General features: G+C 31.5%; 1 protein-coding gene and 1 long non-coding RNA gene across 6 annotated transcripts in view; one reads left to right on the plus strand and one right to left on the minus strand.

The window, feature by feature from the left end:
* Positions 1 to 19,883, plus strand: part of LOC138701093 (sodium/glucose cotransporter 4-like) — a 147,065-nt gene that overhangs the window by 113,246 nt on the left and 13,936 nt on the right. For 4 of the 5 annotated variants that reach the window (XR_011332438.1, XR_011332439.1, XR_011332441.1 and 1 more), the window contains exons 14-16: positions 5,021 to 5,147; positions 6,880 to 7,022; positions 14,189 to 14,254. Coding sequence is in view for 2 of the 5 variants with exons in the window: in XM_069827668.1 (XP_069683769.1) it covers positions 5,021 to 5,147; positions 6,880 to 7,022; positions 14,189 to 14,254 (336 nt within the window). In the remaining 3 variants the exon portion in view is untranslated. The remainder of the gene's footprint in view (positions 1 to 5,020; positions 5,148 to 6,879; positions 7,023 to 14,188; positions 14,255 to 19,883) is intronic. The other variant, XM_069827669.1, reaches the window with a different exon arrangement.
* Positions 1 to 19,883, minus strand: part of LOC138701095 (uncharacterized) — a 64,407-nt gene that overhangs the window by 27,175 nt on the left and 17,349 nt on the right. The window lies entirely within an intron of this gene.

Genomic DNA, 19,883 nt, shown 5'->3' on the forward strand with positions numbered 1-19,883 from the left:
ATGAACAAACAATGAAGTAATTGGGGAAAGTGGAAAAGACAGTTTCGGCCACACATCTTATGTCTAAAACGAGTCTGGAATCAAAATTTTACTCTGATGATCTCTTTTAAAGTTCTTGCCACCAAGGTTAAGATACTGGCAGTCATAAGTAGCATATAATACGCTTCTTCGTTTTTTAGTAAATTACACAGACATGAGCAGAGCGAGGTTTTTCCGCATTTCAAATAGGGTCAAAATTATGCAATGAAAGGACTGCAACAGGCCTACATACAATTTAAAGTAGGCCTAGTCAATTTATTGCATAATTATTTTCGGTACCGGTACTAGGTTATATTTCAGTAACGATTACATTATATTTACAAACAAATAGGACACAGAACAATACGAAATCAAAACATGCATTAAATATGGAGAGAAATTAGCAGGTTTTCGGCTATTTTGTTCCAAGTTGTTTCTCATAAAAATCACAAATACTCACCATATGTGAATATTTTCTTTCTTCTGTGCCTACATAAACTGCATGGTACTATGTTTCACACTTTTTACATTTAATTCAGTCATTCTGTGACACGGACTTATATGATAAGTATCTATCTATTTTAAGAGTAGAGCTCATACGGAATATTTTCTTCATCATTTTTATAGTGCTGGTAATCACATGGATCTCCTCTTTATGTTTTGTGTGTTTCTTCGTTTTTGTTACTTTGGTAGGCAGATTCGGTTCTCTCTCCAATTTCAGTCTGTTTAGCTATAACTTGCTTATAATTTTCGTCAGAGGTAAGAGTTCTGTTGCTGACTTCTTTTGGAGTTTCTTGTTGTATTATTTCTCCAGTGATGTTATTATGATAGCAAAGGGGGACGTCTTCACAACCTCTTCACTTGTGTGATTTTGGACGACCCTGCTTGAAATGGCATTAAAGACGATGATTGGGTGTCTGGTGCTTCAAGTTCAGCAGTTTTCGGCTAGGAACTGGAAGCACATTCCAGGGATTCAAAATATTTATGAGCAGATATAAAAATAGAATGGCTTTGTACTTATTTGTGCTACAGAGTCTATTTGTATTTGCATTTAGGCTATTATGAAGCACGATTAAAAAAATAGAGTAGTAGTTCTATTCGTTATGAATTTTGTTCTTATTTAATAACGTAAATAATATGAAATATGTTATTATTTGCAATACTCTCAACATTTTATATTGTCAAAATTAAACATTTCTGAACTGTACAGGCTTTAATATAAATGAAGTTGTGTCCGTATAATTCTTCTTCATGGTCTAAGGTTAAACTGCATTCTCACACAGTTTGAAATTCAGCAGCTTTTAAACTTTTATACCTTGAAGAGAAGAAGTGGTGCAACTTTTTATTTAATTGCCTATAGGTAAATCAAAGCATAGCTTATTAGATCTATTTGATCGAGTAAATAATGCTTTCTCCTGCTTCTTTGTATGCTGACCCTTTGAGAAAGTCAATGTTGGATTTACTTTTATTTCTCTCAGACATAAAAGTTAAACTAATATGTTAAGAACAACAAACTTTAATCTCTGAAATAGTGTAGGAAATTTTCTGAAATGCCTGGCTCATTATATATTTTCCATTAATTTCTCTTGCCTTATTTTTTTCTTTTCACAAATTTTCAAACATTTAATGCTGTATAAATGTATAAACTGTATAAACGTTATGAACAAATAATATACCATTCATACTGAAAAATCGAAGGAAATAAATGTCGAACTAATAATTAACTACTATATACTTTAAATTATAACATAGGTAATACACGCAAAAAGTCTAAATGCATTTATTATATTTTGATTCTATTGTACATTACCTATTACATGTTTTTGCGATATTTAACGTACCGGTACAGTAAGTGAAACCAGTATAGAATCTCTTAATTAAGCAGTAAGTCTAGTACAAATATTGATATATCCATATTATGTAAGTACCATATTGTTATGAACAGCATTCTATTGTATCATTTTCTGTACTGATGAGGGCATATTGTAAATGTTCAAAATACATAGTCATGCTACTCAGGTGCATTCAAGCAAAGCATTGTGACTATTGAGGATGATAATGTAGGTATGCAGCAATGTGGCTCATAGTTTGATCCCAAGGATCACTTATTTTATCAAGAGCTTTTTACAGTTTTCAAGTTGCTTGTAGAAAATTGTGCGATATTATATTCCAAATTTTTATGTCGACTGACAACCATAACATTACTAGTCCTACCATTTCTGACACATACATGTATGCAATTACGTAAAAATAACCACTGAAATTATATTGTCAAATTAGTTAATAAAAGTTAAATTAAAAAGTGAAATAAGTCAATATTACCAAAGTTATATTATAATACATACTGTAATACAATTTGTAAAATAAATGTAAAGAATTGCGTACATATAGGATACTGATACTATGTGGGAGGGGAAGGGAACTGACGAAGTAGAGAAAGACAAGAACCGAATATGGTAAGAGAGAGAATGGAAAAGAATAAATTAAAAATGAAATATATGTGCAATTTTTATGTTTCAATACGGAATATGTAGTTTTTGCTTTCACGTGTTAAATACTAAATATGGTACCTTGTTGACTAGTTTCAGCCTGTTGTGGGCTATTCTCAGAACTGGGTGGTCCTGGTCAAGATGTATATGTTTCAATATTTCAGTTTTACAAATTGAGTTATCCATATAACAAAGAAAAAGGTGATAATTTGATATCTCTATCACACAAGCACATTTTCCTACTTTCAAATCACATTCTGTATAATTAATAATTTTATTGAGAGCATGATCGTGCATCCTTTTTCTCTTAATTGCAAACATGAGCACTTGTTTACCACATACAATCAGTTGCAGCTCGCTAGTGCTGATATATTTAGTAACAACATATCCAAATTCAACAAAATTTTACAAAGCAACTTTCACGTAATTTACTTCCTTCTCTATTTATAAAATATGATTCCTATATCGGTTGATGTTTTATATTTTAGGGAAGGAAAGAGATTTACTGCTGTTTTTTTTTAAGTCAGATAATAAAACCAGTTAAGAATAATGCATAATGTATATTATAATGCGAGCCGAAACTGCAGTTAGAATAAGACAAGCATTTATATAGTTTGTGTTCTGGATTCTGGTGTCGAACCATTAATTTCAGTCATCGGACAAATGTATCATATGATGTCTTGCACATTTTGATTTTTTATATAGGCTACTAATATCATAAACTGCATGATGATAATAGTAACCTGTTATATAGGCCTACCAGTAACAATTTAAAATTAAAATGTGCACGATATGTGTACCGGTATATTTCTGACACTATAAAATTACTCACTATGTTGAACTTGGATAATCAATAAAAAGACTTCTATCACTTTTCATTAATTTATATTAGTGAATGAAAATATAATACAATATTTTAAAGTATATAACTTGCAAAAATATTTAAACAAATAGTAAGTGACATCTACAGTTACATATCTAATTTCAGCTAGCTATATTGAAAACAAATATTTCAACAACGTTTTCGCATTGTAATCATTAATAGTCTAAATGTTGTAATATAGTTCAGTCATTTGTACACTCACAGAAGAGAATATGATTAAATAAAATTTGTTATTTGCCTATTTTATAAAATTCACAAAATTCAAGTGCTAAGTCACACAAAATTTGTCAAATGAATAGTATGAGTTAAGTAGACGTAATGAATTTCAGTAATAGAATTCAGAAATCTGTTTCTTATTATATCACTGAAATATATATATATATATATTTTACCGGTACTTTCTTTGAAACGAAACAGTATAGAGCAATAAATAGGATATGATTACCAGTATGATTCTTATTTGTTGATTCTAGTGAGTTTGAAAAACCTCTAACACATACAGCAAGGTGAAGTGCAGTGAACTGTATCATCATCATCATGATCATCATCATCATCATCATCATCTTCTTCTTCTTCTTCTTCTTCTTCTTCATCATCATCATCATCATCACCACTATCATTAGTGTTACTTTATTATTATTATTATTATTATTATTATTATTATTATTATTATTATTATTATTATTATTATCATCAATATCATTATTGTTATCATTATCGTTATCACGATCACTATTATTATTATTATTATTATTATTATTATTATTATTATTCACCAAAATACTATAGGTAACAAATTGTAGTTTCAAATGCCAAGTGCTTGACAACTAACTTAATCTTTTCTCAACTGGTCTTGGTTAAGATTCTTAAATATAATAGGTTTACATATCTTGCTGATTAGAATTAACAAATGAGTATGTTGTACATATAATGAAATAACGAAGCAGGCTCCCAAATATTCTGATTTTCTTGTTCTGTAAGTAGATCTTGAACTAACACGATGTAGAGGCTTTTGTACACTGATGTATTTAATATTTACATACAACGATTCAAGAATGGACAAATAATTATTTCAGAAATGGTTTCAAAGAAACATGATTGAATTAATCATTGATTGTTTATTATTACTTTTCGTTCTGTATCTTATTATATTTCGTTGCAAACGTTTTACATAAACAGTATAATTTATTTTTAAAATAACATTTTATCCTAAACGTAAAGGTAATATTTCATCAAGAAGTGAACAATTCCAGTGTTCGAAAAATAAGTAAATGTGATAACGTACAAATCATTCCACCAATTTCATTATTATCTTTATATAATTCAGTGAAGAAATTTTTACAGTATATACAATAATAAGCAATACTTGTTATACGTATAAACAGTATCCTTTTATACATAAGAAAGTCCTGCTGACTCGATAGAAGTTTGTTTTATTCAACATTCAAGAAACTTTGAAAAAAAATTTGCATACATTTCATTTTCTTTGAACGTGGAAAATCAGGCTGTTTTAATTTGTTTACTTTCCTTACAAGTTATAATACAAGCATGATGTAGTTTCTTTCAAAATACTGGTACTATAATTCGTATTAATTTTTACAACTGAATTATAATTACTGTTGATTTACAGTTAATTCGAACAACATATCGCACACGTCTAGACAAGCGCAAGCGAGATGATGACGATCAGCCATTAAGGGTGGAAGAACTGGAACTTATGATGGCTGCCAAACGAAAGGCTGCTGAGAATGATATGGGTAAGTCACAATTGACTTCCTCAAAATCTTCGACAAACACAGTTATTTGTATAAATAAACATATATATTTGTATAAAATGGTAGTGGCTCTTTAGATGCCAGTTTGTCTATAGCATTAGTTACCACACTTTTTGAAGGCACGACCCACTTTTGGATGAGACATTTGTTTGTGACCTCTACCGTACCGGTACTTAACCCAATTACAAAAATAAAAATCCCTGTAAAATCGAAAACAACTATAATTTTACTCAAAACTAATGGACACTATTCAACTTCTAATGTAACGGTGGGTACCTGCAAGATGAGAAATTGGAATATGCAAACCTATTTTCTACAGTTCTCTTTGGCTTTATAGACTGGCCTTACTTGTTGATATATTTTTCGAACACTTAACATTGTGAATAGTAGGCCTAGTTGGTAAGACTATGTTAACATAATAACACCCGGAATAAAATTGACGGATTTAAAAGGAAACTTAATTTCTGGTCGGCATCACTTGACAAAAAGAAATTTATTAGAAAGCACTAATAGAAAATTTAGTTACATACCATATGATATGACAAAATGCTGAGTTTGTTTTTGCGAACATGTAATAAAGTTTGCACAGTTTTAAATAATAGCTTTTTGAGTAGATCTACTTATTTTCTGGTAGAAACTCAAAAGAATTACGACAATTACAGATGGGTACTGAATCCGTTTTTGACATTTGCATTCAACTGGCTGAAATTCAAAACATAAAATAATAATAATAATAATAATAATAATAATAATAGTAATAATAATAATAATAATAATAATAAATAGAATGTGTGAGAAATTAGGTACGTCTTTAATTTGGTTCTAAATAATCTTATGGCTTATTCCAGTATGCTTAGATTACTTACTTACTTACTTACAAATGGCTTTTAAGGAACCCGAAGGTTCATTGCCGCCCTCACATAAGCCCGCCATCGGTCCCAGTATGCTTAGATTAGTATATTAATCTGCTTATTTGCCATAGGGCATATCTTCTACAACAGTTCATTAGATTTGATTATATGCAATAAAGTTACTTTTTTCTGTCTTTGCGTAATTCCTTTCTAATTATAATTTGAACTGGAGATTCCTTTCTTAGTCGTTGCATTCAAACACCTGTGTAACTTCCAAACATTGCACAGTCTGCTTGCTTTTCTGTTTAACAATGAAGGTTCGAATGAAATTGAAGTGATTTGCCTATTTTTAATGAAAATTTCTATTTAATTGTTTAGTGTAATTCATCTAAAAAATTGCTAAGAACTGCAGCTCATATGTATGAGCCACCACTGAAAAACATTTAAGGACAATAAAAATCCTTAGGACGACTTTCTTCAGAAGAGAAGTAAAGCTGGGTAATACTTCAATAAGGAACAATAAACAACCTTAGCATGGCTTCCATAAGAAAGGAAGTAAAGCTAGTTCTAGATCATAGATTTACGGCACATAAAAGAACCCTGATAGAGGACTCAGGCAAAATTCATCAGTAATTTTCTCGCCCACATCGAAATGCGCCCATATCAGTAGCGAAAAATAGCTTGGAATTGTTCCCCCCTCCATCCCTAATTCATACCATATTATTCCTTATTACTAGAATGTAATTTCGGTACCACATTAGCAGTAACAAATTACAGAAAGATATCTCATTCAGATCTTATACATTAATAAATTCCTTCTAAGTGAACATTTAAACTACGTAATTGTAACTATAAAATTTCAGATGGAGATGTTACCAAGCATGCAGATTCAAAGTGTGTAAAACCAAGTTTGTTTTTGCGGCTCTTCCGATGGGTGTGTAGCATTGAAACTGAGCCTGAGAAAGAACAGAGACTTGCAAGAGATGTGCAGGATCGCATAGATCAGGTAAGCATAAAACTTTTTCGAATGATGCAATAACTGATTTAGTACAAATAGTATTAAGATTGGTTCATTGCATTTATGTGACATCCATATTCAAAATTAAGCTGTTATGTAAATAATCTAAACATATAAAAGTGACATTTTGAATATAAATAACTGACATTATTATTTCAAAGTCTGTACCAACGTAATTTCTTGACTATATTTTGCAAGATAAAGTATATTGTTAGAGAAACATATTTTCTTATATACAGAAATATTAGGTGTTCTCACTGTCTGAAATAACCTGTAAACTTTTAGTACCGGTATAATGATCACAGTATTAAAATACTATAGAAGTTTCCTGCTGTAAGTTTGACAGAATTAAATTTAGGAATATATACATGACTTTCACATATTAACTTGAACTAAGTTTAAAAATACTTTAGTTGACTAGTAGCTATTTTTAAACTTAGTTCAAGTTATCATGTTCAAGTTTTATATATATATATATATATATATATATATATATATATATATATATATATATATTCCTAAGTGATATAGTGTTAAAAGTTGTGTAAATAAGATGTAAAATGAAATTGTCATATATTAGACAGGACTGTGGAGATACAAGTTATGCTGGCTTGACTTTGAGCTGTAGATTTATTTCTTATTAATTGAGAAGATTTGTCTACTTGCTATAATATAAAGTAAAATAGAGGAGCCCATCATCCTCTCAAATATTTTTCCTTCAAATGAAGTAGCAGTGATATAAAATATTGCATTTTATAACATTGTTTTTGTCCCAACTTCGATTCGAATGTGGAATTATACAATGACCATTTTTATGTAACCAGTATCGGCAAAGCACAAGGATTTTAAATTTAAAATGTCAGCCATGTTAAGTAACCAATCACACACATAATGGCAGAAATTAAACATAATTAAGGAAGAAGACAGTGATGGATTTTGCCTTTTATACCGCAACGACTGTATGCTATCAAATGTAATAATGCTACTTCTCTATACAGGCAGCTACGAGTACATACAAGGTGGAAGGTAACCACTGCACTAAAATGAAATTGGTAAGAGATCTTGAGACATTTAAAAAATATATATATATATTTTTTTTTTTACTTAACGACGCTCACAACTACTGAGGTTATATCAATGCTGCCAGAATTTTGCCCCACAGGAGTTCTTTTACATGCCAGTAAACCTACTGACATAACCCTGTCACATTTAAGCACACTTAATTTCCATCCATCTGGGTCGTGATTGAACCCACAATCTCGGACACAGCACTCTACCGACTGCGCCACCCAGGCCAACACATTTGAAATATCTAAGTACGTTTTTTTTTTTCTAACATTCACCGTTTTAGAAGAAATCATTATGTTTCTATGAAACATTTGCAACATCGTGGGTACTGCAATAACTCTAGAAGCGCAGCCTGCACTGTGGCAGGGCAGAGTGAGTAATTGAAGACGATGTAGACCTGTAGCAGACGTAAACAAAATCAACTTCTTGCATTCGTCTCCCTCTCTTTTTAGTGTAGGAAGGGAATGAGGTAATGCAATCGTGACTTAGTGATCGCAATTTTAAGGAAAGTTGCTCCTAGTGATCGCAATTTTAAGGAAAGTTGCTCCTTATCACATGCAAAATAATGGTAAAAATTGCCTATCTTCAAGTAGTCATAAATATAATACTATTTATCAGAGCTCTTTCAGTTTTTAGTGATGTGTGTATACACATTAAGCTTTAAATGGTTACTCTAGAGTAAATATTTCCGCATTAAATAATTTTTTAATTTAAACATAATTTTTTTTATAAATTCACTACATACCTATGATTAGGTTCCTACACTCTATTCACTTATTATAGCACACATTGAATTGAAATTTTAGCCACTTGCTGCTAATAGATACTAAACACACCGTACAAAAATTATTAATATATCTGCAATATTATGGGCATAGGGCTTATAATAATCTTCACCATCAAATATATTTTTTGAAATAATTATATTTATGACTGCTTGAAGATAGGAATTTTTTACCATTATTTTGCATGTGATAAGATGCAATTTGCCTTAAACAGAAATACGCATCTTGTGATATGAGAAATAAATTGTAATAATTTTTACTGACATGGTTTATCTTACATTAAATTAACACTTCTGAAAATAAATCATTACAGCACACGGTATTATTTATATGTAATTTTAGACTGAAAAAAGATTAAATTAACGTAAATGTTTTCTATTTAAATTATATATCATATTGAAAACAAAGCATGGAAATTGGAAATCTTAGTTAATGTTCTACATCTAGGCCATGAGAAAAAAAAAACTTTCCCGAAAACATTATACACAATTATAAGATATGTTCAAAATGCCTCCATTGACAATGACATATGATCGACATGTAACAGCGCACTGCATTGCAAGATTTATTTTAAAGATTTTCGCAATTATTCAATTTAAATTCATGCTAAACGGTTTAATTTGCAAAGAAATTATTCAATTTAAATTCATGCTAAACGGTTTAATTTGCAAAGAAATGACTCAAGACACTAATTATTCAGATTATTTTTACCTATCTGCTTGTATAGCAATCAGTGATTTCTCTTAGACTATTATTGCATCAGAGCACTACAAACATTTAGTTTTGAACCGGAAAATTAGTTTCTTTAACGTAATTGGCCAGTCATATAATTGAACTGTATGCCCAACGTCTGGTTTTAGGAGCTTTTCTCGAAAGACTTAGGGCCTATTGAGTTAAAATTGTCAAAAGAATTTTACTGCGTGAATGAAGTATGATCATTTTAAAGGTGGATATAGCGTCTTACTGAATTAGGGTTGTCACTGTGCCACTGGTATGATAGTTAAAAACCAGTGGATCGAGTTTTTAAGAAATCTGGTTCCTCAAAGAACTTCTTGCATAAAGTTCAAATGGTGTTATCAAATTTTTACTAGCAATGCATTCCCAGAGCAAGTATCCAATTTCTACTAGCAATGCATTCAGTATTATAGAACATGTGTGAATATAAGCCAGAAACCACATGGAAGTTGAATTAGAGGGGGCTTGATGTTTTGTCGTTTTTAACTTTGAAATTACTTGCAGTGATTTCCTGAAATATGCAAAATGCCAAGTATAGTTTCAAGAACTAGCTTATCAGTAAATATGGTATATGCCTCAAATTATGCTTTCTAATGTATTTTATTTGTGTTTTTAAATGTGTATGTATGCAGTTTCAGATTTTATAATTTGAAGTAAAATGTAAAATATGTTCAAGGAGAAAAATGGCTCTCCTTACTCAGAAAGTTAACTGGGGAAAAAAGGACAAAGTTCATAGAAAACCATCAACATACAGTAACCTATCCTGTAAGACATGTCAAACCTGCCATTAAGTAACTGTATTGTGGGGAAATATTGATTACAGCATAAAAAGTAATCTAGAAAAAAAAAGTTGAAATGTCATAAGAGAGGGATAAGATGAACGAATTTCCTACAGGTGGATTTGCAGTTCAACAGATCCTCAGAGATGACTGGCAGTTCCCTATCTGTCGCCAGACAAGTAAACCACCAGTTCTCAAGAACTGAGCATTCCTGATTGGCTTATGTAAATCCAATTTATGAATTTGGTAAAACATGTTAATGACATATTGAAGGGATGATGAATAAATGGTGAAGAAAATTGTCTCTATTTAGAATGCAAGATATAACGACGTTTGTAGTTTTGAAATGAATTTATTGAGTTACATTATAGAAATAAGTTAAAAATTACCTACAGGTAAATGTACATTTCTTAAAGTTACAAGTACGTGTGCTTTTCTTACTGGCATTACAGTGTAAACAGATAAATTGTTTTTCTATTTTTCTTCAAATACTATACATCTGTCTAACTTCTACAAAATTAACCAACAGACCAATATTATAAGACTTTGTAATTAAAAATGGATGTAACACTGCGCATATATTGTGTTGATTATATTAAAATTATAATCAATTCATTACTTACTATGTCTGGCAATTTCATGCAACGAAACATCATGAGAATGTAAGTGTAAAGACAATGTGGTCTGTGTGAATACATAACTGGTAAAAGGTAAAGGTATCCCCGTAACATGCCATGAAGGCATTTGGGGGGCATGGAGGTAGAGCCCCATGCTTTCCATGACCTCGGTGCTAGAAGGAGGTGGTGTGGTCGGCACCACGCTCTGACCGCCTTTTACCCCCGGGATAGACCCGGTACTCAATTTTATAGGAGGCTGAGTGAACCTCGGGGCCATTCTGAAAGTTTGGCAACGAGAAAAAATCCTATCACCACCTGGGATCGAACCCCAGACCTTCCAGTCCGTTGCCAGCTGCTCTACCAACTGAGCTACCCGGCTCAATACCAGTTATGAATACATAACTGGTATTACATGTAAAATGAAAACTGTTATTGAATCAGTTTCGAAAATTAATTTCATTTATGGCATTTTTAACACTTCATATTAATATTTGTACCTAGCTATTTCTTCTTCTATCTCTATGCATTTCGAATATATTTACAGTCACTAAACATGTAGTTTGTTAAGCTTCAGTTCAGTATCATTTTAGCACATTCTCTATCAAATATCTAAGAGAGATTGGGCTGCTCCTACTATCTGCTTGTATTGAATTAGTTTTAAATCAAATCCATTAACAAAATTTATTAAATATATTGTACTGTATATTTATATCTCCACTGCCTTGTCTCTTGCATATAATCATCTTCATGGTAAGAAATCAACTGCAATAGTTTTTTTTTTTTTTTTTTGAAAATAAATGTGTATACAAAATTTCTTTCGCTCTTGATGTATGAAAGAATATGGATATGAATAAAAGATCATGTTGTACAATGTAAAGTATTCTTTTTTTGTACTTCATTTTAAAACGATTTAAGGGTTACAAATTCTCATTTAATATCGAGCTAATTTTCTGTCCTAATGGCAAACTGAAAGAGCTTATTATTCCAACTTCAGTCCATGTTATTATTTTCTCTTTGTTTTAAATACTTCACATTAATTTTTTGTACGTTACTGTTACTACTTTCTCTAAATACTTTGGTCATATTCACAACTTTTATTACTGTAAACTGTATAACAAAGACGTTGATGAATTTAAAATAAATGTGTTCTCCACAATGACTAGTACAGTCGTTGAAGCAGGAGATCAAACAATACAGAAATACAAATTTTAAAGTGAATAATAACTCGCCAATTATTAGATGGCTAACAGATGATACTGTAGCAAACATTCTAAAGAATTGAAAAAGAGAAGTGTCGAATAATATGCTGAAGTACAAAAAAGTGACAAGCTTGGAAAAGTAAACAGTTCTGTAATAAAATGTGAAGTATATGTATTTATCCTTAAAAGCAGTTTTATGGTTTCATAACGTGACTGAGGAGTTTTGAAAGAGAAAGTGAGTTTGGAAATCACCTCTTAACAGAAACTACCGGATCCTCGACACTATCTTTGACCAGGATGACATTATTGCCATTACCAGCAGTACATAAATGTAAACATTTTACAACTTACTCCGCCCTTTTATGAAACTGTGTTATTTATTTATTTTTTTTTAATTTATTAAGGAAAAGACATGTTTCATTCATTTTTTGACCCAGTCGAGAGTAGTTTTCAATGCAAATAACATGCTATTACATATATCTAGAAGATTCTGAAAGAACCATTGCTCTGTTTGAAGAAGGAAGGTCTTGTCACTATGTTGTAGGAAGGCTTGGAGTGTCATTTGGAAGTAGGCTATCCACAGACTAGACGCTTCAGAGAGACAATTCATTTTCCAGGAGGTCAAGATCAGGTTGTTGGAGTAGAGCTACAACTCAGAGGGATAATAAAGTCATATGGTTGCAAATGCACTGATCCACTGGAAACAGATTAGCTGTGTACAGAGCATAGGGCACAGCACGGTGTGGGGTTAGCACATTCAGTTTCTGGTTAATGTAGTGAAGTATGAGGGTATTTTGATAGCCAATTTACGCTCTCAGTGTGTTTCGTTTACACTAATGCTAATGCTGATTGAAGCTGTCGACTTCATTGATAAAGGGGTGGTTTCAATGCTCTTTTTCTCTTTCAAAAAACTCTCATTAAAGTCAGAAAAGGCATAGGACTGCTTTTAAGTGTAAACACTTACTTCACATTTTCACATTTATTCAAAGAGCTGCTTATTTTTCCAGTGTTTTTTTTTCTTTCTTTCTTTTTTGCATCTCAGAGTGAAATGATTTTTTGTGAAAAAAGAAAAGATACATCTAATTAAAAAGAAACTAATACATTAGGCATCACTGTCTCTTATCTCACGTTTTTAATACTGGTTCGTTTTGGGTACGGTATATAAAATGATAAAATATTTTTAATTAAATTAATATCTTTCGCATACAACTGCAATTAAGACACATTTATTCACAAATAATTTAAACTGTAAAATATATATGCATGTGTGTATATTTATTTATTTATTCACAAATAATTTAAAAATTGAATATATTATATATATTTACTTATATTCATTCATAGTGTTCTGCCCAAGGGCAGGTCTTTCACTGCAAATCCAGCATTCTCTAGTCTTTCCTATTTTCAGCCTTCCTCTTTGTCTCCGCATATGATCCATATATTTTTTAATGTCGTCTATCATCTGATATCTTTTTCTGCCACGAAATCTTCTCCTGTTCACCATTCCTTCCAGTGCATCCTTCAGTAGACAGTTTCTTCTCAACCAGTGACTCAGCTAATTCCTTTTCCTCTTTCTGATCAGTTTCAGCATCATATATATATTCTAATCTTTAACTCTTAAAATATAGCTAGTTTCTGTAACATAATTTAGATATTTTGAAAATACTGTCTTACAATATTGACAGAACAGTTTTCGAAAGCAGTTGTTAATTTACAATACATTTATTTGAAGGTCGCTTACTTTCATTCATCTGATAATCATCACTAAAACATCAAAATTTCGAACAATGATTACGCACTTCAAAAATTTAAATACATTATTATTTTCTTATGCATAACATTCTAGTTATGTTACATATATTAGGCTGTTGATATTTTACGAGTAATAATACGAAGGTAAGATGGGGAATAGTGGATATAATGGGCACACATTATGTAATGCATGAAACACATTTGTCAATGTTATTCAAGGAAAGGGACCCCGAGAGGGAACTGAGACTTACAAGAGAAGCTGAAGACTACTTAAGCAAGAAGAAGGTGAGACACATGCACCCTTAAATGTGATGTGTTCTATGTCTGCTTACTTTCTTCTGTCCATACACAAGCACAAGGTGGAAGAAATAATATTTAAACATGTTTAACAAACAGGAAAACTGCTATCCCAAACTATATGCAAATTGTTTACATAATACTAGAATTCAAGAATTTTTCTTTTGTGCAGTCAATTGTATAGGATTTACATGTATACTTTTCTTCCCCCCATAAATAGTGTTTGTAAGCAGCTATTGTAAGAAGTCGTCATTAAATATGATTTATATGAAGCAATATTGACGAGCAGTGATCACAAGAGAAAAAAGTTTAGAACAGAATTAACAAAATTTCTGAACTTTTTATGCTTATAATTAAATCAATCTTCTTACTATGTATTATATATTTTTGTAAATCTTTACTTGTTCCACAACTCAAAGCTGCAATGCTAATATAGGATCTGTGAAATATAAACATTACAATGAGAAGAGTTCAACCGGCACCGTGGATCGTGTCCCGGCATTGCTCAGTTGGAAAGAGCACTCAGAACGCATAGCTGAGAGGTCTTGGGTTCGATTCCAGGGGCCGGAACGAATTTTTCTCGATTTAAAGGTGATAATACACATTGACTACTTCATAGTAGTCGTGATAATATTCAATGAGGGTGTCGAGACCTCATATAATGAATATGTGATGTATAAAAATATGTATTAAATCGAGTATTGTTTACGGTACCTATTCACTTGTCAGTTTTCCAGCAGCAGTGAAATATTACATTAATAAAAGTGCACTTGGTCCATATAGCATCATAGCGTCATGGTCTAAGGCATTGTGCCTAGGACTCGTGTTATGAAATGTGCATTGTTTCCAGTTCTTATGGGGAAAGAAATTTTCTCATGAAATTTCGCCCAGTGTACAGGACTGGTGCTCACACAACACTGTGATAAATTGAGGCGCTACAATAGATAACAAAATCCTGTTTCGAAAACCAACCATAATCATTAGGGGGGGGATCATCATGTGACTGCATGAACCTCTGTTCTTGTTGGTTGATCGTTCATCTCTGCTGAGGCATGTGGACGTAAAGCCAACAGCTGGCTGTTCGACTTTGGCCCTTCATGGGCTGTCATGCCGTGGATGACGATGATGATGATTATTATTATTATTTTTTTTTTTTATTATTATAAAAAAAAAGCACTTCATATATAGTATTTACTCAGTATTTATCACTGCCATATAGTGTTCCTCTCCAATGCATTAGAAAATAATTATTTTAGCATATTTTCCCAGTTAATATAAACGGTGTTTCAACAAGAAGTTTCAAGGGTCGTATGTTGTAATTTTTATTATACTGATATATGGCAGGATGCTCTTGTTAGAATTAATTTACAACAGCAGTTGAAATGGTAGCAGGAATAGCAGACTGAACAGTAATGCAATATTTTTATAGTGAAATAAGAGTGTAGAAATAAAACAGTGTGTAATTCTATAACTTAAATACTATGCGCCCTTAGATAGCAATATGTTTGTCTATTTCTGAGCATTATTTTAAAATGGAAAGAAACTAACATACAGATTGTTCTATCTATGTAATAAATACTATTTCAATATTTGGACAATAATATATTGTAAGGAATAGATCTTTTGCGATTTGAAGTGAAGACATATTGTATAATCAATTAGTATTAATAGTTTGGATTTTTCAAATAGTGGAGACAATCAATGGTTATTATTTTTACTCTATTTCGTTCCTGCTTTAATATGAGGTCGTAACTTAAAAGATAGCCATTGCTGGAAGGTTTGAATTTTCTCAGTTATATGAAACTCATTTTTAAACAAACCATACAATACCACGGTAATATATTTCCATGAAATTAATGTAATGAATTCTGTGAGTAATTTTATTTGTTAATTATCACGTTATAATTCCATATGTTTTGCAAGTGATATACAATAATCAATATAGTTTTTATTTTAAAATTGTAAAAATAAGTTTTTTCTTATAAGTATAAAATAATCCCCAAATGTCACAAGCCTTTTGACATGCTTTTGAAATCACTGAAATAGATTATGTAAGACTGACCATAAATTTACCTTTTTACAGAGTTCTTACTATATATGACTGCCATAGCACAGAATCTGGCTCCCATGCGATAGGTCGAACATCAGCAGGTAACATTCTGCCTACAGTGGCGGAAGCAGAAATGGATTATGAAACCTACTTTACAGTAGAAGTTAAAAGTGTTATCCTTCCACTCATATACAAGCTTAACATCACGAAAATGTCATTCACTCGTCTAGTCGTCTAAATTCAACTGAAATCCTCCTTATTTGATGCTTAGTATTAGTCTGGAGTTCCTATAATGTGTGCGGATTCGTGTGAAACACTTTGTCTTTCAAATTACCCCATAAACAAAAATCCTCTTGTGTCAACTGGTGAAAAAATGGTGTTAAGATTAGTATTTGATACCGATCTGCATTTATTTTCTGACAATAAAATATAAAATATTGGACCCATTATTCTCCTTACACTTATTGCATTTCACACATAATTTTCTAGTAATATTAGGTGGGAGAAGAGATTTCATGCAAAATTAGAGGCTATTCAAAGACCAATACCAATAATTTTGTAAGTTCACACATCCTTTTAGAAAAAAACCAGGATTTGTCTGAGAAGAAAAGGAGCTATAGATCAATTTCACCAATCTGAATTGAATTCAAAAACTAATTGCAATAATGGAATCTTTGAACTGGATCTCCTTCTCGCATAGCATGAACATGTACTTTCAGTAGATGAGCTTAGACGAGTGAGTGATAACATATTCTTGCAATATCAAGCTTGTTTATGAGTGGAAGGAGGACACTTTCAACATCTACTGTTGCTTCTGCCATTGTAGACAGCATTTTACTGGTTGATACTCGGCCTGTCGCCCAGGAGCCAAGTCCCATGCTAGAGCAGCCATATATTGAGAACCCTGTACCTGCAAATCTAGTCTTTCAGGTGAAGCTCCCTGTAAAGCAGATTTGAATAATTTCAGTTGGGAGAGCGCTGGTATGTTCTACCAGAGGTCCCGGGATCGATACCCGGCCCCAGAACAATTTTTCCCTTGAAATTATTCAACCCTGTACCTGTTCGTATACCGTTATCAGGTATTTTTAGATTTATCTGTAATAAAAATGTTCATTGCCATTAAAATGAGTGTTAACATTAATACTATTATTACTTTGCAGTTTTCCACATTTGCTGAACATGTTATTTATTTCAAACATGCTAACTAGCTTAGTCTTTCTGATTTGCATGGCACTCCCTGAGCAACACAATGTCAGGAAAGAAACGTGTTTCCTGCATGACAAATGCAAAGAGGTTAAGGACTAATATTATATGTCACATACTATGTGAAAATTATACTTCTCTATCGCCATATGTGTGCATCTTCTATCATCTATCCAATATATTTTCCTAAGACATTATGGATGTGAATGATAAATGTTTTGTTACCATTTGTATGAAAGTTACAATGAACAGAAGGCCCACCTATGTCGGTAGTATAGAATGTAATTTGATTACTGTTATAGCAAACATGATTCCTTAAAAAGAATAGTATTATATCACAAAGTAATTAAAGTTTCAGATTTAATTATAAAACTCTAGACAACATATTTTGTTCACAGGAAAGACTTAAAGGTCCTCTTCCATATATTTTAATGGGGAGGTAATGAAAGAGAGTATCAAATTAATGAACGAGGAAAAAAGAAATCCGAACTCTGTCCATGGTCTAGCTCCCGAGGAATTGAGGGGCTCAATGGAAAAGAGGCCTAAGCAGCAAAAAGTAAATTTTGTAGGAGAAGCATTTATTCCACTGAGATTCTCTCTCTTCAAGTGAAGAAGAGGCTTACTTTGTCTGGTAGACACATGCTGCAAGACTGGAAGTTCATAAGAGGTCCTAGATGGCAAAATCTGTCGGATTATCGAAGAAACTAAAAATCAACAGGAATTTGGCATGGATCCCTTTTCCACTGGGCCCCTCAATTTTATTTTCCTGTGTCTGCATATCATAAACAAAAAAAAAGTTAGGTGATAGAAGTAACTGTTAAATAAAGCTTTCATTCTTCATGTAGCAACCCTTTGTGCTCATTAAAAAAAAATGGTTATCACTGTGAAGGCCTTTAGTAAATACTAAAGTAAATATTTACAATATTAAGAATTTGTTTAAATTTGTATATACACCATTATATATTTTCTTTTAATTTGGCATAACATGCGTATCAATCAAGACATGACCATTTATAGTTTTATTAAATGTCTATTTGAAGGCTGAGAAAATATAACTACTGGTAGTAGTAATTGTTTCTTTATATTTGCTAAAGAAAAATGTATACTGTATGTAGATACCATAATTTACTTTCACCCTCTATTATTAGGCCTATAGCTCTGTCCCCAGAAGCCAGTCACTTTGTATTCAATTGTTATCTCTAATTCACTCTGAACAACCAGTCGACTATTTTAATAGTTTGAATCAATCTTAATAGATAACTTGTTATTTACATTACTGAATGATTGTACCTTACTTTATGGCCCTTATAGCACGTGTCAAATAAAATAATACATTAGATTACAATTCATTAATATTCAAACCATATTAGATTACTCGTTAAACTCACAAAAACTTGCATTAATGTAACAAATTTTCAACTGATCTTTTATTTTCAGTATTGTTGAATACTAGATATCGCACCCTTAAAATAATAATAATAATAATAATAATAATAATAATAATAATAATAATAATAATAATAATAATAATAATAATAATGTTGTAATTATCAAAAGTTAGTTTTGAGTAAAGGCAAGATAAAGATTTCAAAGTCGTATGAAAATTCAAGATTACCGTACCAAGTATCAGTGTAAGTCTTGCAGACTTTGAACTTGAACTTAGAGGTACTACAGTTCTACTGTTTGACAGAGGATTAAATAAAGATTACAAAACTGCCTGTAACTCAAAATTCAATTTTTGGGAGTTAAGACAGTATTATTCTAGGGGTACGATATTAATGTAATTAAAACATAAAAATAAACCGCACAGATCAAAATTTGCAATAGTTATTACGTAACAGGACTGCCAGCAACATTAATTTTAATGTTATAATAGAAAACGAAGTTTCTCGCCCAATCAAAATATTGGAATTGTTACGTTATATGTTATACATATTGTCAGAGACCTCTTTCTCTCCTACCCCAGTATTACTCAAATTACTCGTTACAGATAATCAGCAAAATTCTGAAATTATTTATTTGTCAACCTCAATTTATCTCTCGCCCATTTCCTTTGTGTGTGTTATATCATACTAATAAGAACTACGGTACTTGGATGTTAATGAGAGGTATAGCTCACACATAAACAAAAGTGTCATAAAGGACACTTAAAAGAAATATATATTGATCAAACAAATGAAGTTAATTACAAGAAATTATCTCAGATGCTCTAAAACAAAGCCTGTATAGTCCACCTCCAATAATAACTGAGTTTGAAATGAATTCATACTCTCAAAAGAGTCTTCCATCGGGCTTCAAACTCATTCGATTCTAACGCAATTATTTCCCTCTGAATGGAGTTTATAGCACAATGTGATGCCTTTT

This window comes from Periplaneta americana, chromosome 6 (assembly GCF_040183065.1).
Source record: "Periplaneta americana isolate PAMFEO1 chromosome 6, P.americana_PAMFEO1_priV1, whole genome shotgun sequence".
In the NCBI taxonomy this organism is placed as follows: Eukaryota; Metazoa; Arthropoda; class Insecta; order Blattodea; family Blattidae; genus Periplaneta; species Periplaneta americana.